The sequence below is a fragment of the Gigantopelta aegis genome, chromosome 5, assembly GCF_016097555.1.
Source record: "Gigantopelta aegis isolate Gae_Host chromosome 5, Gae_host_genome, whole genome shotgun sequence".
Lineage (NCBI taxonomy): Eukaryota > Metazoa > Mollusca > Gastropoda > Neomphalida > Peltospiridae > Gigantopelta > Gigantopelta aegis.
Genome location: NC_054703.1, coordinates 35,890,859 through 35,914,662, shown reverse-complemented (window position 1 = coordinate 35,914,662; position 23,804 = coordinate 35,890,859). Strand labels below are relative to the sequence as shown.

At 36.3% G+C, this 23,804-nt stretch overlaps 1 protein-coding gene across 1 annotated transcript in view; it reads right to left on the bottom strand.

The window, feature by feature from the left end:
• Positions 1-2,080: 2,080 nt before the first annotated feature.
• The window catches only part of LOC121373126, a 53,134-nt gene continuing 31,410 nt past the window's right edge, over positions 2,081-23,804 (bottom strand). The window contains exons 6-8 of the mRNA XM_041499577.1: positions 20,091-20,273; positions 10,802-10,911; positions 2,081-9,522 (exon numbers count right to left, since the gene is read on the bottom strand). Coding sequence (XP_041355511.1) covers positions 6,200-9,522; positions 10,802-10,911; positions 20,091-20,273 — 3,616 coding nt within the window. The 3' untranslated portion in view covers positions 2,081-6,199. The remainder of the gene's footprint in view (positions 9,523-10,801; positions 10,912-20,090; positions 20,274-23,804) is intronic.

Here is a 23,804-nt window from a genome sequence, read left to right as displayed (position 1 = left end):
CAAGCGCTAGTTATTTTTAGACGGCATTTCCCCGTTTAAACATCAAAAACGTTAGCTTCTCTCTGTTATTACATTATCGACAAGTGTGTTGCTGGTTTGTAGATTAACCAAACTTTGTGTCCATTTTCAGTGAAAGAAATTAGAGTCTGCCTCTTTAAAATATTATATTTATATACAATTCTCATTATGTTTGTTTCACAGTCAATGACCGATGTGTTTTTTCATGCTGGGATGTCGATAAACATCCATTCGTAAAGGGGCGGTACGTAGCCCAGTGGTAAAGTGTTCGCTTGATGTGCGGTCGGTCTAGGATCGATCCCCGTCGGTGGACCCATCGGGCTATTTCTTGTTCCAGCCAGTGCTCCACAACTGGTGTAAAAAAGGCCGTGGTATGTACTATCCTGTCTGTGGGATGGTGCATATAAAGGATCCCTTGCTGCTAATCGAAAAGAGTAGCCCATGAAGTGGCGACAGCGGGTTTCCTCTCTCAATATCTATGTGGTCCTTAACCATATGTCTCACAACATACAACCGTAAATAAAATGTGCTGAGTGCGCCGTTAAACAAAAGATTTCCTTCCTTCCATTCGACAGTTAAATACTAAACTAAAAATAGGGACGGGATGGATGCCTTGGGGTTCCCTTAAGTCCGCACCATGTATACAACTATCCTCCACTGATCAGCTTGTAACACAAATGCTAGGATCAGACTGTCAACTGTCACGACGAAGTTGGCCAACTCCAGACTTGCGACGGGTACGCTCAGATTAACAACTAACAGGTCGTAGAAGTTGTATACGACGAGAATCGAGTCTTAATAGTGCTCAGACTAGCAACTGGACAGTCGTGAGTGCAGAAAGTCGGCCAACTTTATCCTGGCAGTTGGTAGCCTGATCCTAGCATAACAAAGCAACACGCCGAGACAAACGTATGTTGATACAGACATACCAGTAGATTAAATACTGGAGGTCTACAATGGTAATATATGTTAGAGGTGGAGATAAGATACCTGTACCTCGTTCCAACACACATTTTCGTTTGGTCAATTATTCCAGTTTGGCTTGACATAAACAGAAAAGGAAAACTTGCAGTTTGTGAAAACATTGGCCAAGATATGTATTTAATTACAGTACTCAAAGTTAAAGTGGAAATTTGTTTTGTTTAATGACACCACTAGAGCAAACTGAATTATTAAGGCCAACCCCCCTCCCCCACCCCCCCACCCCCCCGCAAAAAAGAAAAGGTCTTAGGTCAGACGGCTTTTTTTCTTAAAAACATATTGCACAGAAAAGTTGTGTATATTTAGGATCGATCCCAGACCGCCCGCGCATCAAGCAAGCACTTTACCACTGACCATACTGAAGAATGTCGCCCAACAAATGGAGTTTGAAATAATATTTTCTGGTTAGTTTATCATATTAAACTATGTCTGATTATTCGTTTATTAATTTGTCTCTACTAATTGGAGACTGTTTTGTATATAATATGTAGAATAAAATGATCGAGAAAACGATGTTCTTCACTACGGTTGAATATTGCTGCTTTATTGCAAATTTATTTGTCAATAAGCTATTTAAATTGAGTTTTGGTATATAAGCCACTCATATTGAGTGTTTGTCACTAAGCTACTTATATTGATTTTAGTCAATATACTAACTACTTATATAAAAATTTTGTTAACACGCTACTTGTATTGTGTTTTTGCTAATAAGCTACTTTAATATATGTATACACACACACACACACACACACACACACACACACACACACACACACACACACACACACACACAGAGTGAAACCTATTAAAACCGGACCCTCTGTAAACCGGACTCCCCTCACAATTGGACGTTTTTCATGGGCCCTTTTAAATATCTATACATAACAGAACCTCTCTAAACAGGATACCTCATAAAACCGGATTTTTTAATTGGTTAGAGGGTGTCCGGTTTAGAGGAGTTTCACTGTGTGTGTATGTGTGTATGTGTTTGAGTGTGTATGTGTGTGTGTATGTGTGTGTGTATGTGTGTGTGTATGTCTGTGTGTGTATGTGTTTGTGTGTGTATGTGTGTGGGTGTATGTGTGTGTGTGTGTGTGTATGTGTATGTGTGTGTGTATGTGTATGTGGGTGTGTATGTGTGTGGGTGTGTATGTGTGTGTATGTGTGTGTGTGTGTGTGTGCCTGTGTGTGTGTGCGTGTGTATACCAACCAACAGAGTTCAAACTATTGTTAATTCATAATGAAAACCTATTCTAACAAGCCATTATTATAACTAACTAATGTAAATTTTACAAATACGTTAAACATAATAGTTAAAATTACGTACAATAATGCTAAGAGTCGACTGTTTGTACACAAAGGCCTTGCAATAAACAGTGTTCGAGATTAACGGTATCCCGATATCCCGGGGATACCAGAATTTAATTTTGGATACCAGACTTCAATAACCCAGTATCCCACCGGGATACCATATAATATTGTTTTTTTTTTTTTTTTTTTTAATCCTATGTTTTTATTTTTCGCTGAAACAATGAAAGTCGTCATTTACTGGTGAAGTCAAGTAACAGTGTCGTTCAAGTTTGTAATGATGTTATTTATGAATTTCATTTTGGGATACTAAATTCTCAGGTAGGATACAAGATTTTAAAATGTTGGTATCCATCTGGGATACTACCCAACAATTGTAATCTCGAACACTGAATAAATGAATGGAAAAACCAAGTAAGATGATAAAGTGCTGTTCGAAGATAAAGTATTAGGAAACTAAAAATGTCACACATTGAAGTAAACAAATATAGTGGGGAGGGGCAATAAAGGTAGCAATATAATATAAACGTTTGCTAGTTAAACAGTGTTATGTTAAAATTAGTACTATTAAATAAAACTAAACACACTAAATCTAATAAGATATAGTAACTCACAAATAATATATATATATATAACAGGGTAGACATATAACCCTGGCCTTTTTGCCCTCAGTACCAAAGTTTAAATGGATCAGGGGATTATTTCATCCTTGACGTTTACTCCATTGAAACCTAGATCAGTTACGAGGATTGTCTTTCCTTGTGATATATGTGTTTGTGTTGAAACGTCTTGTTAATACTTTCCTTATCCCTTTCCTTAACTTTGTACCTACAATAAGATCACGCCACGTGCAAAGATCCACCAATTTCTCATCTTCATGTTGACCAGCCTGCCTGGCCTCTGTATAAAGGAATATATTAATATTTTCAAACTGCCCAATGGGTAATGACATAGCAGTTTACAGAGCGTCTGTCGGGCTTTTCAATATTAGGATGAGATCATGGAGTTATCACGTTCGATCCACATTTAACTTTGATAGTTCGTACATGTTCGATGAATTCGTAGAATTCAAGTCTGTTTCTCCATATCCATGGCTACATCTCTCATTACTTGTCTTTACATACTTCAGATGTCACAAATATCAAACCCAATTCTTCTTCTCATTCTAATTCTATTATGCAATTATGTTGAAACAAATCCCGGGCGAAACTAAAACATTGAATATTATGAACAATTATCAATCTTCCACTTAAATATACGTAGCTTACTCAATAAACTATACATACCAAAACTTTCCGAAATACTTATTGACTTTCATATGCTATGCTTCACCGAAGCCCATCTTGATAATCAGGTATCCAATAAGGAAATAAAGATAGATCACTATGACGAACAGTACCGAAGAGACCGTAACAATCACGGAGGGGATGTCGCAGTTTATGTCGATTCACATCTAACCTATACACGACGATACGACATTGAAACGCCTCATGACGAAATAATATGGGTAAAAATTAAACTTAAACACAAATCACTTCTATTATGCGTGGTATACCGCCCAAATACAACACCGACGATGTAGGTATGTGCGACATTATTATTGTCGGTGACCTCAGTCAAGATTTACTCTCGTCAAAACGAAACAAGCTGCACGAATTAATAATGCACAAACGCTTGTTCAATGTAATTGACACCCCGACACGTGCAACAGCGAACAGTGCGACACTTATTGACCCAATTCTTATCACAAATATATGTGACATCAATGAGAGTAGCGTTATACGGTTATCCGCGATTGTTAGCGATCAGAAATTATTACCCATCTGCGCTCAAATATACGGGGTAATATTATTTCGATCTCTGCAGTGTGCAGTTTGCTTCTACAGCCACTGATTGGCTGGTATAAAAATTACGATGAACCATGGCAATTAATATTTGAAAATCCAGAAAATGTTGATATTGCATGCAACAATTTTGAAACTATAATTAAAAATCACATTAAAATAGTATACCGCATCGCACTGCTATCATTCGACCTAATGATCAATCTAATTAAAATTAGCTCCACTGGTTAATTACTATTACCTGTGGATCTAACATCACTCCGTTTGAGCTCATGTCCAGTTGACCTTTCATTCGACCAATCAAAACCTTGCTTGCAAAATCATGCCAATGTATGCACATCAGTATCTCAGTATTAAGGAAATACAGACTTATTAAATCGTCAAACTCTAATGCGAATATATAGTACTTTCATTCGTCCCGTCCTAGAATATGGTTCAGAGGTCTAGGATGGCTGTTCCCAATTAAACGCAGATATTTTAGAAAAGGTACAACTAGAAGCTGCAAGAATAATCACTGGCATGCCTAAATTAGCTTCACGTAATTCGCTATATATTGAAACCAGTCTTACAACATTTAGTGAAAGGAGAAAAACAAAAAGGCTGTGTACAATGTTTAAAGTAATGGAAGGAATGACTCCTGATTTCTTAACTAATTGTATTCCACAAAGATTAGAAGAAAGGGTTCCTTATATGTTAACAAATCGGGAGGACATATCTACACCTTTTGCTAGAATCTGCTTATTAAAAACATCATCTATTTATTCAGCAATTGATTTATGGCATAATTTAAGCCCAGCAGGTAGAAAGTGTAAAACAATATCGTCTTTCAGAAAGCAGTAACATCAATGGTAAATAAAGTTCCACATTATTTTTCCTGTGGAAAAAGAATAGAAAGTATATTATATACAAAATTACGACATGAATGTAGCGCTTTAAACGCCGATTTGTACAGATGTGGACTTACCACAGACCCTTTTTTCTTCATTGTAAAAAATATATATGAACAACAGAGACAGATACTATGTAATTCCTTACAGCATTTTCAAACAATAGATTTACATTTACTGTTATTACTTTTATATATGGTCGAAGCACACTAAACGATGCTAATAAATAAAAAAATATTTACTTATGTTCAAATATATATTTAAAAAACTCATTGTTATAATTAATAAAGTATTATTTTAATTACGATAAGGATTATTGTAAATGTGATAGCGAGTTTAACTGATGTACTATTTGTGTAATCTTTTGCATCGTTCCCCCCTCCCTCCCCCTTCACATTATTTTGTATATAATACATTTCCTTCCACTGGTTATCCTTGAATGTATTCATATAGTTTATACTTACAGCTATGTAATATACGTCGCGAAGTATATTGTCGAACTTGTTCCCAATTATTTTGTTCTTTGTACAATAAATATGTTAGTAAACAAACAAATTTCAATTTTAAAACAGCACTGCAGGCCGAAGGATGGTAAGCGTCATTATCAAAGGTAGTCAACAGAAAAGAATAGCACTCATTAACATTTTGGCTGCAATTAGCGCCGCTTATCGTCATCGCATCGTGTATTGTCATACGTTTTGCAATGGGTAGTTTGAAAACTACCGTTTATTGTGACAATCAACAACGTTCAAACAGAGTTGGCAATAACACTCCATTGGCTACACTTCAAGAAATGTAATCTTTTATGTAAACTGGCGACCCTGGTTTCGAATTGGATCACCATCAACGATTAACTGTCAGCTAATTTGCTGAAGAGCCAACATACGACGGTATTGATAGACGGCTGATTGACGAATTATCTTTGCCGAGGAGCGGACACATGACGATATTGTTACACGGCTGATTGAGGAATTATCTTTAAATATTACAGAGGTCCACCTACTTGTAATCATCAAAGAAAGGTTTCAAAATGCCTATCAGGATTTTGTATTTTTTTATGAGGAGCTATTTCCTAAACCAGACTATATTAAGCTGCTACAAGAAGTAACCACACTACAAATAGTGGTGTCGTGTCTAAATTGGTGTCTGAAAACAAACTGACTATATATTGGTATTAAAGCCATAATTCGCCAAGACCTGTAGAACCGTTTCATGTTTCTTTTTGAGAGCTGCGCCCACACATGTCTCACCGGATGTGTTCTGTCTGTTGGCATCAGCACCGTTTTGCAGAAGAAGATCGACCACATCAGAGTTTCCTTTGAAACAGGCTTCCATGAGTGGTGTGTTATTTTTCTGATCAGTACAATTGACGGGAAATCCACAATGAAGGAGAAATTTGATGTTTTCTACCTTATTTGACCTGCACGCATAATGCAAATAGTTTCCCCTTCTTTTATCTGTTAGACACAAATCGGCGCCATGCTCCACAAGCCATCGTACTATCTCTATGCAACCATTTTGGAATGCTTGCATCAAAGGTGTTTTCTCGTTGTTATCTGTGCAGTTCACATCCAGGTTCAGAGCAACCAATCTCTCCAGTAACAGTGTACTGTCGTGACGTCCAGTACAGCAGTGGTGAAGACAACTCGATCCAAATGTATCTAGTGTATGCACTGCATATGTGTCCTGTTCAACAAGAAACTCAAAAAGCTGTGTGTGGTTCCTTCTACAGGCTATCATGAATGAAGTCATGCCATTCTGGCACGGAGTTCCTACAGTAAACTCTGAATGTTCTAGCAAATATGATACTAAATCCACTTTTCCACTATCACAGGCATGCTTCCAACAACTGTCATTGAATTCATCAAGGAGGGTATTGTCGGCTCCTTTGGAAATAAGGAATCGTGCTGTTTCTGTCTGGCCTCCCAGGCAAGCAGTCAACAAAGCAGTACGACCTTTATGGCCTCTGTAATCGACATCATCAACGATATCAATCAACATCTCAATTATTGGCATGTGTCCTTTAAAGCACGCTACAATAAGACATGGTGACAGTGGAACCAATTTCTTGTTGGATTCAATGAAATACTTCAGCATATCATAGCGTCCGTTTGCACTTGCTCTTTCAAAAACGGAGCTTCCATTTAAACTGGAGAGCAAATGCTGTGTTTTAGAACATGAAAGAAGTTCTTTCACCAGCTCGACATTCCCACTGAGTACCGCCATATGAATGATATTTTCTCCTCTCTCATCTAGAGTGTCCAACTCAGCGCCATTCGTCATCAGATAGTTTACTATATCAGTTTTACCATGAAGACAGGCATACATGATAGGAGTACGTCGAAAATGGCCTGGCTCGTTAATGTCCAACATTTTGTTTCTTGGCAAAATGTCATTATCTAAAAGAATCTTCACTGTGTCGATACTACCAGACTTACATGCAAGATGTAAGCACGAATCTGTTTGACACTTTAACTTCATGTCTCCCTTATTCTCTAGACAAAACTTCACAAATTCGACATATCCGTATCTGCAAGCATATAACAAGGGTGTTCTGTTGTGTTCTCCTTTTTCGTTGATGTCAACATCGTTTTCAAGGAATATTTTTGCCACATCAATGTGCCCGCCACGAGCAGCGAGGTGAAGTGCACATGCTCCTTCTTCGTCTATGATATTAATATTGGCACCAGCTTTCAGTAATATGTCAGCCACTTCGTAATGGCCAAGTCTGCTTGCGTACATTAAAGGAGTTCTTCCAAGTTCACCAAGAGCATCTACTGGACATCCTAATTTCAGAAGCCTTTTTGTAACATCGCAGTGGGCATGGATACAAGCTAGATGTAAGAGACCATCGTTTTGGGCACCGACAAAAGGATTGTTTGACAAACACTCATTTTGTTTCTCAATTGGAACAGACAGTGACTTTAAATGTTTTTCTGCATTCGATTCCGTTTGCTGTATATCTCCAATGGTTGCTGATGTAACATGACCACGGATGAAACTGCTCGTAGAGTTTTCAGCGAGGACATCCAGTGATCTGGTGTTACCACTTCTGGCACATCCAAGAAATCCTTCAAGTAATTCACGTTCCTCAAAGTTACTGTTCTTGAATATAATTTTCACAATGTATGGTGGTGAAAGAAGAGTGGCCCAAAATAGGAAACACTGACCATGTGTTTTGTCAGTTTTGTGAAACATCTCTGGGAAAGTACTTTCCTCTATAAGTTTTTCAATAAGTTCGTCAACAAAATCATCTTGTCTAAGAACATCATGCTGAAGTGTTTCACTATAGTTGCACTGATTTATTTCATTGGCAAAACGCCAAGCAAACATGTCTGAATGTTCGATAGGAATAGAAACAGAACAACTGTAATCATATGAAGATACACCTGTGTATTCTTCACGTTTTGTTTGTAGCTGAAGAAATTCTTGTATAAACTTCATTGTACAGTACTGTAGAACAACGTTTGGATAATGTTCTGCCATAATACATGCAATGGCGTCATACAGTGTTGGGTGGCAGAAGACATACGTTTTGTGTTCAATGTTTAAATATGTACCATTCAGAGACTTTGCACCCTTGATAATCTCTTCTGGCATGTTAGGCATGCTGAGATGAACTAAACAGTTCAGATATTTCTCCATGTCAGGGCGTTTCCGTGTTTGTGGATATAGATCTGGCACCTTAAGCTTTCCATCTAACAGAACTGTTAGAACCAAAGCTGCTGCTTGTTCTCGATTATTTCCAGATAGCAGTAATGTCTTTAAATTTTTCTTGAAGTAGACAAAGGGATTAGAGAAAAGTTTTTCAGGGTGCCTTTGAAACATCTTGTCCACTTGGAACATCTTACAACAATACGGAAAGCCAATAATGTTTTCAGTTTGATTCACTATTGTTTTAACAAGATCATCTTGCATTGCTACTTCTACAACTTTACAGTGAGCTAACAGCATATCCTTTCTTTCAGTTTCGTTTAGATGAAATGTTGACAAATCAACCACATTTGATTGTTTCATGATCGTGTTTGCATATTCGTCCAGGTAGGGTTGAGACTTCTTGAAAATATAACCACGTGAAGTGAAAATAACTTTCAGATCAGTTTTATTTACGTTTTGTGATGTCTCTTCAGCTGCTTTCATAAACATAACATCGAGATCTCTCAGAACTTTTATCCACTTGTCAATGTCAAATAATCCACTTCTTCCAAAAAAGTCATCAAATACTAAGATATTTGATGTGTTAGTGTCCACCATATCGACAATATTACAATAGTTGTCTATAGAGTCTATGAAATGGTAGCTGTAGTCTTTCTTTATGTATTCTCGCATCAGCATAAGAGATATAGTTGTTTTACCGCATCCTGGGGCATCAAGAAGTATTAACTGATGTTGATGCTCATCTCCCAAGTAATCTCTAGCATGTTTAAAGCCCTCAGTTTTTATAAATACCTGGTGAGCGTCGTCTATTTTCTTTATCAGATGGTCTATAAAGAACAAACAAAACAAAAAGCTAAAAATGATATTTAAATATTGTCATAAAAAAAGAAAAAAATGTTTTATTTAACGACGCACTCAACACATTTTATTTACGGTTAGATGGCGTCAGACATATGGTTAAGGACCACACAGATTTTGAGAGGAAACCCGCTGTCGCCACTACATGGGCTACTCTTTCTGATTAGCAGTAAGGGATCTTTTATTTGCGCTTCCCACAGGCAGTATAGCACAAACCATGGCCTTTGTTGAACCAGTTATGGATCAAGTGCAAGTGGTTACACACCTTCCTATTGAGCCTTGCGAAGTACTCACTCAGGATTTGGAGTCGGTATCTGGATTAGAAATCCCATGCCTCGACTGGGATCCAAACCCAGTACCTACCAGCCTGTAGACCGATGGCCTAACCAAGACGTCACCGAGGCCGGTATATTGTCATAACTTATAATATTGTGCTAAATTATAATATCCACGATTCAAGTAATGTCCGTACACCATTATTCAAGTGAAGGTAAATTATAATATCCGCGATTCAAGTAATGTCTGTACGCCATTAATCAAGTGAAGGTAAATTATAACATCCACGATTAAAGTAATGTTCGTACGCCATTAATCAAGTGATGATAAATTATAATTTCCACGATTCAAGTAATGTCTGTACGCCATTAATCAAGTGAAGGTAAATTATAATATCCACGATTCAAGTAATGTCCGTACGCCATTAATGAAGTGAAGGTAAATTATAATATCCACGATTCAAGTAATGTCTGTACGCCATTAATGAAGTGAAGGTAAATTATAATATCCACGATTCAATTAATGTCTGTACACCATTAATCAAGTGAAGGTAAATTATACACATGTGGTCCATAATTTGTCAAAGAATAAATACAAAACTCAGCATATTCATTGAGTCTCTGTTTGTTTTGACTGCGTAACCCCTAAACAATCCACACACCCAATCTCCCAAAACAAACACCAAAGAAACAAACACCAAGAAATAAAATTAATTTTTCTATATATTGTCAAATGTTTTTGGTCAGTTTGCTAATATCATTTATCCAGTTTTAAATCATGCATACCAACTGGCAGTTGAAAGAGTGGAGATGACACTCTTTTTATATCTATATTTCTTCAATTAATAAATACAATTTATCAATAATTAATCACATCATTATCATCATCATCACCACAATCATAAAAATTATCACCGTGATGATCATAAGGTCGTCTTCGTCATGATCATTTCTATGACTGATGTTTTCTTACCTCTCTGACGTGACGACTTGATATCTTCTGTTTGACCAATGCATACAATGGGCGATGAGTTAGATAATTCTGGAAATAAAAGAATAATATCACATCCAACGGTAACATAAAAACAGGAGTTAAGAAATCATTTTGGTGGAGCCGACTATGTTATTTCTTTTAAATAGTTTGAAACCAAACCTGACAGGAAACCAGGACACGCACAAAAATGAATCCTCAGTTAACCATTTAATTTCATTTTAACATATTATATCATGCTTACAACCAAATAATATTCAATGATCCAGTGAGCTATTAAAACTCACCCTGGATACACACCACTGCATTCTGGTGACGTGTTAGTAGTTAGTTAGTTGGTTAGTTAGTTAGTTAGTTAGTTAGTTAGTTAGTTAGTTAGTTAGTTAGTTAGTTAGTTAGTTAGTTAGTTAGTTAGTGTGTGTGTGTGTGTGTGTGTGTGTGTGTGTGTGTGTGTGAGAGAGAGAGAGAGAGAGAGAGAGAGAGAGAGAGAGAGAGAGAGAGAGAGAGAGAGAGAGAGAGAGAGAGAGAGAGAGAGAGAGAGATATGTGTGTGTAGATATATAGAGATATATATATATAGATAGATATATATACAGTCAGACCTCGTTACAACCACCATGTTCGTCCCAGGGTCACTTTGCCGTTAAATCCAAATTGCCGGTGTATCGAATTGGTATGAGTTATCTCCATCAGTCCATTGCCAAAATAACGTAACAAACAATACTAATTAATATTAACTGATAACTGAATAGCATTTAAATAATTAATATATTATGTAATGAAAAGTGAATAAATGGCCTATTCGAAGGTTTTATTCAACTCAAAACTCACATGACAGAATTGTCGCCATAGTATCGACTAACTACCAGTCATATAATACCGTTTAAGCGTAACACTTGCGAAACAGAGTTAGGTCTCACGCCATGGAATTAATCGCAATGATATAAGTTTACGACACATTGCAATCATTATTAAAAACAACAAATACACGTACATACATTAAATATATTTGTTAAAAACACATTAAATATATTAAACAAGGCGCATTCACCGTCAGTCTAATCATTGCTTGGTTAAAGACGCCTAAGATGTGGTACCTGTTTCGTTTACAAAATATCATGAAAATAGAAGATTTTATTGGTTAACAAAAGGTTTATTTGCAAAAGCAATACATGTCTACAGCTTTCGCAGACAGCATGTGACACAGTCGGCTCACTACGAGATCAATGATTCTAAGTGGCTGTGAGTGTACTGCCAATGTGCTACGGTATCTGTGATTATGTAATGTCGTTGTAAAGAGGTGTATTCAGATGTCGGATGCATGTTTGTTCCCAATTTGCTCTGTCGGTGTCGGAAGGTTTGAATTCCGATGTAATGAACAGAATAAGACTGATGTACGTTTGTTCCCGACAAGTTGTGGTCAGATGGTGTAAATGTCGTAGTAACGACGGTCGTTGTAACGAGGTCTGTATATGTATATATATAGTGGACTCTGTCTAAACAGGATTCACTTGAGACTGATAAAATATGACAGTGTAGACAGAGTTCGTCCAGAGTTACAGTTCTTGCGATATATTGATTAGAAAAATACCAACGTAAATAAAACGTCATATTTACCAAACGTTTGGACTATGTATAAGACACCTGTAAAAGCAAGGCTAAGTAATGATTGTTTTAGTGATTGGTATAAACTCTGTAAGATATCTGTAAAAGCAAGACTAAGTAATGCTTGTTTTAGTGATTGGTATAAACTCTGTAAGACATCTGTAAACGCAAGGCTAGGTAATGCTTGTTTTAGTGATTGGTATAAACTCTATAAGACATCTGTAAAAGCAAGGCTAAGTAATGCTTGTTTTAGTGATTGGTATAAACTCTGTAAGACATCTGTAAAAGCAAGGCTAAGTGATGCTTGTTTTAGTGATTGGTATAAACTCTGTAAGACATCTGTAAAAGCAAGGCTAAGTAATGATTGTTTTAGTGATTGGTATAAACTCTGTAAGACATCTGTGAAAGCAAGGCTAAGTAATGCTTGTTTTAGTGATTGGTATAAACTCTGTAAGACATCTGTAAACGCAAGGCGAAGCAATGCTTGTTTTAGTGATTGGTATAAACTCTGTAAGACATCTGTAAACGCAAGGCTAAGCAATGCTTGTTTTAGTGATTGGTATAAACTCTGTAAGACGTCTGTAAAAGCAAGGCTAAGCAATGCTTGTTTTAGTGATTGGTATAAACTCTGTAAGACGTCTGTAAAAGCAAGACTAAGTAATGCTTGTTTTAGTGATTGGTATAAACTCTGTAAGACATCTGTAAAAGCAAGGCTAAGTAATGCTTGTTTTAGTGATTGGTATAAACTCTGTAAGACATCTGTGAAAGCAAGGCTAAGTAATGCTTGTTTTAGTGATTGGTATAAACTCTGTAAGACATCTGTAAAAGCAAGGCTAAGTAATGCTTGTTTTAGTGATTGGTATAAACTCTGTAAGACATCTGTAAAAGCAAGGCTAAGCAATGCTTGTTTTAGTGATTGGTATAAACTCTGTAAGACATCTGTAAACGCAAGGCTAAGCAATGCTTGTTTTAGTGATTGGTATAAACTCTGTAAGACATCTGTAAACGCAAGGCTAAGCAATGCTTGTTTTAGTGATTGGTATAAACTCTGTAAGACATCTGTAAACGCAAGGCTAAGTAATGCTTGTTTTAGTGATTGGTATAAACTCTGTAAGACATCTGTAAACGCAAGGCTAAGTAATGCTTGTTTTAGTGATTGGTATAAACTCTGTAAGACATCTGTAAAAGCAAGGCTAAGTAATGCTTGTTTTAGTGATTGGTATAAACTCTGTAAGACGTCTGTAAACGCAAGGCTAAGTAATGAATGTTTTAGTGATTGGTATAAACTCTGTAAGACGTCTGTAAACGCAAGGCTAAGTAATGCTTGTTTTAGTGATTGGTATAAACTCTGTAAGACGTCTGTAAACGCAAGGCTAAGTAATGCTTGTTTTAGTGATTGGTATAAACTCTGTAAGACATCTGTAAAAGCAAGGCTAAGTAATGCTTGTTTTAGTGATTGGTATAAACTCTGTAAGACATCTGTAAAAGCAAGGCTAAGTAATGCTTGTTTTAGTGATTGGTATAAACTCTGTAAGACATCTGTAAACGCAAGGCTAAGTAATGCTTGTTTTAGTGATTGGTATAAACTCTGTAAGACGTCTGTAAAAGCAAGGCTAAGTAATGCTTGTTTTAGTGATTGGTATAAACTCTGTAAGACATCTGTAAAAGCAAGGCTAAGTAATGCTTGTTTTAGTGATTGGTATAAACTCTGTAAGACATCTGTAAACGCAAGGCTAAGTAATGCTTGTTTTAGTGATTGGTATAAACTCTGTAAGACATCTGTAAACGCAAGGCTAAGTAATGCTTGTTTTAGTGATTGGTATAAACTCTGTAAGACATCTGTAAAAGCAAGGCTAAGTAATGCTTGTTTTAGTGATTGGTATAAACTCTGTAAGACATCTGTAAAAAGCAAGGCTAAGTAATGCTTGTTTTAGTGATTGGTATAAACTCTGTAAGACATCTGTAAAAGCAAGGCTAAGTAATGCTTGTTTTAGTGATTGGTATAAACTCTGTAAGACATCTGTAAACGCAAGGCTAAGTAATGCTTGTTTTAGTGATTGGTATAAACTCTGTAAGACATCTGTAAACGCAAGGCTAAGTAATGCTTGTTTTAGTGATTGGTATAAACTCTGTAAGACATCTGTAAAAGCAAGGCTAAGTAATGCTTGTTTTAGTGATTGGTATAAACTCTGTAAGACATCTGTAAACGCAAGGCTAAGTAATGCTTGTGTTTTAGTGATTGGTATAAACTCTGTAAGACAAAAGCAAGGCTTAGTGATTGGTATAAACTCTGTAAGACATCTGTAAACGCAAGGCTAAGTAATGCTTGTTTTAGTGATTGGTATAAACTCTGTAAGACATCTGTAAACGCAAGGCTAAGTAATGCTTGTTTTAGTGATTGGTATAAACTCTGTAAGACATCTGTAAAAGCAAGGCTAAGTAATGCTTGTTTTAGTGATTGGTATAAACTCTGTAAGACATCTGTAAAAGCAAGGCTAAGTAATGCTTGTTTTAGTGATTGGTATAAACTCTGTAAGACATCTGTAAACGCAAGGCTAAGTAATGCTTGTTTAGTGATTGGTATAAACTCTGTAAGACATCTGTAAAAGCAAGGCTAAGTAATGCTTGTTTTAGTGATTGGTATAAACTCTGTAAGACGTCTGTAAACGCAAGGCTAAGTAATGCTTGTTTTAGTGATTGGTATAAACTCTGTAAGACATCTGTGAAAGCAAGGCTAAGTAATGCTTGTTTTAGTGATTGGTATAAACTCTGTAAGTAAAAGCTGTTGTTTTAGTGATTGGTATAAACTCTGTAAGACATCTGTAAAAGCAAGGCTAAGTAATGCTTGTTTTAGTGATTGGTATAAACTCTGTAAGACATCTGTAAACGCAAGGCTAAGTAATGCTTGTTTTAGTGATTGGTATAAACTCTGTAAGACATCTGTAAAAGCAAGGCTAAGTAATGCTTGTTTTAGTGATTGGTATAAACTCTGTAAGACATCTGTAAAAGCAAGGCTAAGTAATGCTTGTTTTAGTGATTGGTATAAACTCTGTAAGACATCTGTAAAAGCAAGGCTAAGTGCTTGTTTTAATGCTTGTTTTAGTGATTGGTATAAACTCTGTAAGACATCTGTAAACGCAAGGCTAAGTAATGCTTGTTTTAGTGATTGGTATAAACTCTGTAAGACATCTGTAAAAGCAAGGCTAAGTAATGCTTGTTTTAGTGATTGGTATAAACTCTGTAAGACATCTGTAAAAGCAAGGCTAAGTAATGCTTGTTTTAGTGATTGGTATAAACTCTGTAAGACATCTGTATGAAAGCAAGGTAAACGCAAGGCTAAGAAAGCAAGGCTAAGTAATGCTTGTTTTAGTGATTGGTATAAACTCTGTAAGACATCTGTAAAAGCAAGGCTAAGTAATGCTTGTTTTAGTGATTGGTATAAACTCTGTAAGACATCTGTAAAAGCAAGGCTAAGTAATGCTTGTTTTAGTGATTGGTATAAACTCTGTAAGACATCTGTAAAAGCAAGGCTAAGCAATGCTTGTTTTAGTGATTGGTATAAACTCTGTAAGACATCTGTAAACGCAAGGCTAAGCAATGCTTGTTTTAGTGATTGGTATAAACTCTGTAAGACATCTGTAAACGCAAGGCTAAGCAATGCTTGTTTTAGTGATTGGTATAAACTCTGTAAGACATCTGTAAAAGCAAGGCTAAGTAATGCTTGTTTTAGTGATTGGTATAAACTCTGTAAGACATCTGTAAACGCAAGGCTAAGTAATGCTTGTTTTAGTGATTGGTATAAACTCTGTAAGACATCTGTAAACGCAAGGCTAAGTAATGCTTGTTTTAGTGATTGGTATAAACTCTGTAAGACATCTGTAAAAGCAAGGCTAAGTAATGCTTGTTTTAGTGATTGGTATAAACTCTGTAAGACATCTGTAAAAGCAAGGCTAAGTAATGCTTGTTTTAGTGATTGGTATAAACTCTGTAAGACATCTGTAAACGCAAGGCTAGGTAATGCTTGTTTTAGTGATTGGTATAAACTCTGTAAGACATCTGTAAACGCAAGGCTAAGCAATGCTTGTTTTAGTGATTGGTATAAACTCTGTAAGACATCTGTAAAAGCAAGGCTAAGTAATGCTTGTTTTAGTGATTGGTATAAACTCTGTAAGACATCTGTAAAAGCAAGGCTAAGTAATGCTTGTTTAAGTGATTGGTATAAACTCTGTAAGACATCTGTAAAAGCAAGGCTAAGTAATGCTTGTTTTAGTGATTGGTATAAACTCTGTAAGACATCTGTAAAAGCAAGGCTAAGTAATGCTTGTTTTAGTGATTGGTATAAACTCTGTAAGACATCTGTAAAAGCAAGGCTAAGTAATGCTTGTTTTAGTGATTGGTATAAACTCTGTAAGACATCTGTAAAAGCAAGGCTAAGTAATGCTTGTTTTAGTGATTGGTATAAACTCTGTAAGACATCTGTAAAAGCAAGGCTAAGTAATGCTTGTTTTAGTGATTGGTATAAACTCTGTAAGACGTCTGTAAACGCAAGGCTAAGTAATGCTTGTTTTAGTGATTGGTATAAACTCTGTAAGACATCTGTAAAAGCAAGGCTAAGTAATGCTTGTTTTAGTGATTGGTATAAACTCTGTAAGACATCTGTAAAAGCAAGGCTAAGTAATGCTTGTTTTAGTGATTGGTATAAACTCTGTAAGACATCTATGAAAGCAAGGCTAAGTAATGCTTGTTTTAGTGATTGGTATAAACTCTGTAAGACATCTGTAAAAGCAAGGCTAAGTAATGCTTGTTTAGTGATTGGTATAAACTCTGTAAGACATCTGTAGACATCTGTAAAAGCAAGGCTAAGTAATGCTTGTTTAGTGATTGGTATAAACTCTGTAAGACATCTGTAAACGCAAGGCTAAGTAATGCTTGTTTTAGTGATTGGTATAAACTCTGTAAGACATCTGTAAAAGCAAGGCTAAGTAATGCTTGTTTTAGTGATTGGTATAAACTCTGTAAGACATCTGTAAAAGCAAGGCTAAGTAATGCTTGTTTTAGTGATTGGTATAAACTCTGTAAGACATCTGTAAACGCAAGGCTAAGTAATGCTTGTTTTAGTGATTGGTATAAACTCTGTAAGACATCTGTAAACGCAAGGCTAAGTAATGCTTGTTTTAGTGATTGGTATAAACTCTGTAAGACATCTGTAAAAGCAAGGCTAAGTAATGCTTGTTTTAGTGATTGGTATAAACTCTGTAAGACATCTGTAAAAGCAAGGCTAAGTGCTTGTTTTATGCTTGTTTTAAGAGTGAAACTCTGGTAAAAGCAAGCAAAACTCTGTAAGACATCTGTAAACGCAAGGCTAAGTAATGCTTGTTTTAGTGATTGGTATAAACTCTGCAAGACATCTGTAAAAGCAAGGCTAAGTAATGCTTGTTTTAGTGATTGGTATAAACTCTGCAAGACATCTGTAAAAGCAAGGCTAAGTAATGCTTGTTTTAGTGATTGTTAGAAACTCTGCAAGACATCTCTAAACGCAAGGCTAAGTAATGCTTGTTTTAGTGATTGGTATAAACTCTGTAAGACATCTGTAAAAGCAAGGCTAAGTAATGCTTGTTTTAGTGATTGGTATAAACTCTGTAAGACATCTGTAAAAGCAAGGCTAAGTAATGCTTGTTTTAGTGATTGGTATAAACTCTGTAAGACATCTGTAAAAGCAAGGCTAAGTAATGCTTGTTTTAGTGATTGGTATAAACTCTGTAAGACATCTGTAAACGCAAGGCTAAGTAATGCTTGTTTTAGTGATTGGTATAAACTCTGTAAGACATCTGTAAACGCAAGGCTAAGCAATGCTTGTTTTAGTGATTGGTATAAACTCTGTAAGACATCTGTAAACGCAAGGCTAAGCAATGCTTGTTTTAGTGATTGGTATAAACTCTGTAAGACATCTGTAAACGCAAGGCTAAGCAATGCTTGTTTTAGTGATTGGTATAAACTCTGTAAGACATCTGTAAACGCAAGGCTAAGCAATGCTTGTTTTAGTGATTGGTATAAACTCTGTAAGACATCTGTAAAAGCAAGGCTAAGTAATGCTTGTTTTAGTGATTGGTATAAACTCTGTAAGACATCTGTAAACGCAAGGCTAAGTAATGCTTGTTTTAGTGATTGGTATAAACTCTGTAAGACATCTGTAAAAGCAAGGCTAAGTAATGCTTGTTTTAGTGATTGGTATAAACTCTGTAAGACATCTGTAAAAGCAAGGCTAAGCAATGCTTGTTTTAGTGATTGGTATAAACTCTGTAAGACATCTGTAAAAGCAAGGCTAAGTAATGCTTGTTTTAGTGATTGGTATAAACTCTGTAAGACATCTGTAAACGCAAGGCTAGACATCTGTAAACGCAAGGCTAAGTAATGCTTGTTTAGTGATTGGTATAAACTCTGTAAGACATCTGTAAACGCAAGGCTAAGTAATGCTTGTTTTAGTGATTGGTATAAACTCTGTAAGACATCTGTAAAAGCAAGGCTAAGTAATGCTTGTTTTAGTGATTGGTATAAACTCTGTAAGACATCTGTAAAAGCAAGGCTAAGTAATGCTTGTTTTAGTGATTGGTATAAACTCTGTAAGACATCTGTAAAAGCAAGGCTAAGTAATGCTTGTTTTAGTGATTGGTATAAACTCTGTAAGACATCTGTAAAAGCAAGGCTAAGTAATGCTTGTTTTAGTGATTGGTATAAACTCTGTAAGACATCTGTAAACGCAAGGCTAGGTAATGCTTGTTTTAGTGATTGGTATAAACTCTGTAAGACATCTGTAAAAGCAAGGCTAAGTAATGCTTGTTTTAGTGATTGGTATAAACCCGAAAGTTATTTGCGTTTCTAAGAAACCAATCAAACTCACGATAAACAAAATACAACGGGTCGTCAGTGAGAAGCGGGCTGGGACGCAAGTTCAGTCCTGTTATTTTATTGATTAAAATCGTATGAAACAGGTGTCTGAATTTATAGTTTTATTATTTTAAAAAGATCGGTATGATGCAATGGGTTATGGCCCGGGAAGTAGATAAACTTGTATAAATGGTCTTAAAATGAATTCTACGTCGCCGGAAATGTTGATGTGTACTAATTAGCATCTATCTACGTCCCGGTACTCGTTAATTGCCATTTTACCTGGTAGCACTAAGAATTCGTGTCACTGGTTAGGTTGTAGGTATTACAAATAAATACAATAAAATAAATTTGAAAATGATATAAAATAGTATCGGCTCCAACCTAAGTTTTAACGGCTCTGGTGTAGATATATGTCTGTCCGTCCGTCGTCTGTCTGTGTGTCTGTCGCTCTGTATCTATGTCTGTCTGTTTGTTAATTTTTATATGTTAATACAACAAAGTATCCAATTTAAAAGTAGCGTAACATTTTTATTCAAACTTCAGAAACACATTAATTGTTTCCATAATTCAGTTCCACGATTCGTTTTGAACGCAAAACATTTTCCGTTGATTCTCGCGGCTTTCAGTTGAAATGCAAAAGTTCTCCGATGTGATCAGTGTACTCCATGTCTGTGATGTTGTGGCCGATGTGATCAGTGTACTCCATGTCTGTGATGATGTGGCCGATGTGATCAGTGTACTCCATGTCTGTGATGTTGTGGCTGATGTGATCAGTCTACTCCATGTCTGTGATGTTGTGGTCGATGTGATCAGTGTACTCCATGTCTGTGATGTTGTGGCTGATCAACTCGTCTTTCGAGGACCGGATTGTGGCATCGACAGTGCGGTATTTTCGTTTTCGTGCCGGAGCTCGCCAGTGACCATCTAACTGCTGTAGGTTAACTTCCACTGTAGACTGCTCACTTTTCAATAGACCTACCACCTCAAATATGTTCGGATGACTCTTCTGAGCGATGTATTTTATGGTGCCATCCTTTCAAATGGTTATTTGTCCGGTGGCTGTCATTGCCAAAGTGATTCCACATTTCTGGACTTCGTGGTCCTTCTATCGAGGTGTTAGTGGCGTAGTCCATCAGTAATGTTACCTTTTCATCCTGGGAACTGTCGGCAATTGTGTCAGGCCAAACGTCCCAAACTTTGTCCAGCGGAACCATCGGAAGGGCTAAGCACGCCTTACCACCTTTTGTACATCATCGTTTTCAATATATTCTGATGCTAGTCCTACTTTTTGCGCGTACGACGTAATGGAAAATTAAAACAAAACAAAAAACCAACAGCCTCTCAATCCTGTGGTGGGGAATACAATGCGTACAGCGTTGTGAGGAGATGTAAAATACAACCCAGGACAGTAATTCTTTAACAGTAGAGACCAATACGAGCAATATAAAACAAAACTGAGGAGAAAAAGAAGAAATAACAATAATAATAATTTTAAGAAAATAAAACACACACAAGCGCGTGCTCAGTTGCTACCCCGAACAGTAATGCTATAATATAACGCTTCTTATTTCGTTGGTGAAGAAAACACGGCACACACTGCAATGCAGAACATGTAAACCAATTAGTTCCTTCTACTTCCCGGGACATTCATAATTCGGCAAACCGGTACTACACAAAATAGGATTTTCTACATCCCGGGCCGACACCATGCAATGCAGGTACTAACACATACACATAATAATCCGATTTATCTTGCTACCTACACCCATTACAACAGGTGTGGTTTATTGTTTATGAAGCCTTCAAAAAGGCGCGATTATTTCATAACACGTTATTTGGTGTCCTAATTACTGCGGAACTGCCGTCATTGTTTAAAAGGTGACCACAGGCAAACAGTAGAGGTAAGATCGCGTGCCGGTGTTGCCGGAGCTAAATACCACTTAAACCGTTCTATGGTTCTTGAATTTGCATCTGAAGTCCGGAATTGGCAGAATCCGGTGTAGACAGAGTTTTAATCCCAATAAATTAAGGTAGCTGGACGGAATTTAAAACTGTGCCGGTTTACACAGAATGCCGGTTTAGACAGATGCCGGGTGGACGGAGAGACAAAATGTTTTTTGTGAGAACCGAGGTTTACCGAGGCCCTTACAAAAACATATTGTCCCGAAGGTTGGAATTGCCTTATCTATACCTCGCAACGGTGATTAATTATTTTTCTTGCCCATTTAATTACAGTAACAAAACATTAATTTTGTAAGCTACGTACGGTTTGTTTATTGTTGAACGATTCATAAACATTTCACCTATAAACAATGAAACTCATTTAATCATTCGCTGAAAAATATAGTCCAACTTGTACAACGACATAAAAATGCAACAACTTAACAATAAATATAAAGTTAAAAATATTAATTTGTTTAAATATTTTTATAACACTGATACAACGAGAAATGGCAAACAGAATTTTGAAAACCATGAGTTATGACGTCAATCGTTGTAAAACATGAGTTATGACGTCACGCGTATGTAGAAATCGTCTAGCCCTCGGATCAAACAGATTTATCTAGCCCTAGAGTCAGACAGATTTTTCTAATACAGTGCAAAAGCTGGATAACCCTGTCCAGTGGGCAAGAAATATATATATATATATATAATATAAGTCGGTGTAGTAGCGTTACACCTCCCACTGGCTCGTCAATATTGAAGAACTATATATATATAATATACGTCGGTGTAGTAGCGTGACACCTCCCACTGGCTCGTCCATATTGAAGCGATATTATAATTTTGTATTAGTATTAATAACTCATCAATTATTAAACAATAATCATCTCAGATGTGTATGACCCTTTAACATAAATAACACCGATAACAAAACAACCACATCGAACAGAAAGAGAACAACCTGCCAAGTCAATCAAATTTCTTTCTTTCTATTTACAATTTAAGGAAGTCTGTTGCACGAAAATTAAGTATATTTCATATAGTACAAACAATTGTAAATGATAAATTTAAATAAATGTTATGCAGCATACATTTGTACAGTAATGATTCGAGGCCCCAACCTTGACATTGCTCTTGTTTCTGGAGACAATAAATTAAAAAACCCCACAAATGTTGTCACAATATAACATTTACTACTATATTCGAATGTAATTTATATTTTAGCTGTGCATATACGAAACAATTAATTGTTATGGGGTCATCTGTCGATTATGCAATAACTTAGACTTAAGTTACTTAGGGTCTAGCAATCAGACCAATTAGTGTGAAACTAACTCACACCAATCAAGACACACTACGGATTTTAATTGATGCCCCCGGCTGATACCCGGTCTGCCAACAAACAAACCTATTCATTATTATATCAGCAGTTAGCGATTACAATTTATCATGCAACAAAATAATAGGTAGGTGCCGACCAACGACACAATTCACAAATAGGTCTTAACCTGGGTGTGTTGCCTATGGTAACACTGTTGGCAGGAGATGAATTCCCAAGTTTTCAACAACAACAAAAAAAACCCCAGAAAGATACAGACCCATATACAGAACCGAAGTGTAGACCCAAGGGAGGCAGCTTTGCTGTCATTCCCATGGGGGTTCTCAGTAGCAGTCTCAACTACTGTTCACCTAAGAGCCTAGAATCATATTATCTGTGTTACGATGTTGTTAACTTGTTAACCATGTTTCATGTTTGAATAGAAAATACAAGAACCTACATCACCAACTTGAGACTTCTGTTCCTTCATTTACCGGCATATTCAAAGAAACATTACACTGTGTTAATGTGTTACTGTTCTGTCTTTCAGATATGTGGTTCTAATTTACACTGTGTTAATGTGTTACGGTTCTAAATTACACTGTGTTAATGTGTTACGGTTACACCATGTTAATGTGTTACGGTTCTAAGTTACACTGTGTTAATGTGTTACAGTTCTGTCGCTCAGATATGTGGTTCTAAATTACACTGTGTTAATGTGTTACGGTTCTAAATTACACTGTGTTAATGTGTTACAGTTCTAAATTACACTGTGTTAATGTGTTACGGTTCTAGATTACACTGTGTTAATGTGTTACGGTTCTAAATTACACCGTTAATGTGTTACGGTTCTGTCGTTCAGATATGTGGTATAGCATCGTGATCACCTTGTAAATATCAATTCATGAATATAAAACACAGTTACATTATTTAAAATGACAAACCCTAGGTTTTAAACACTTCGACGTTTTTATCACTATTAAAGCTGTCTTTTCATAATTTAAATTAGAAGTACTTACATTTTATTATTTAGACTATTCATCTTCGTACATTGGAAGTGGTTCCTGTCATCCAGGTTTGCATAATACCCCAAAATGCATTTTTCATTATTCTAAAAAAAACGCACGTTCATCTGAGAAGTAGTGGCTATCTAGACAAGCTCTAGTTATTTTTATCCGGTATTTCCCCGTATAAACATCACGGATTTTAGCTTCATTCTGTTATATCTTTA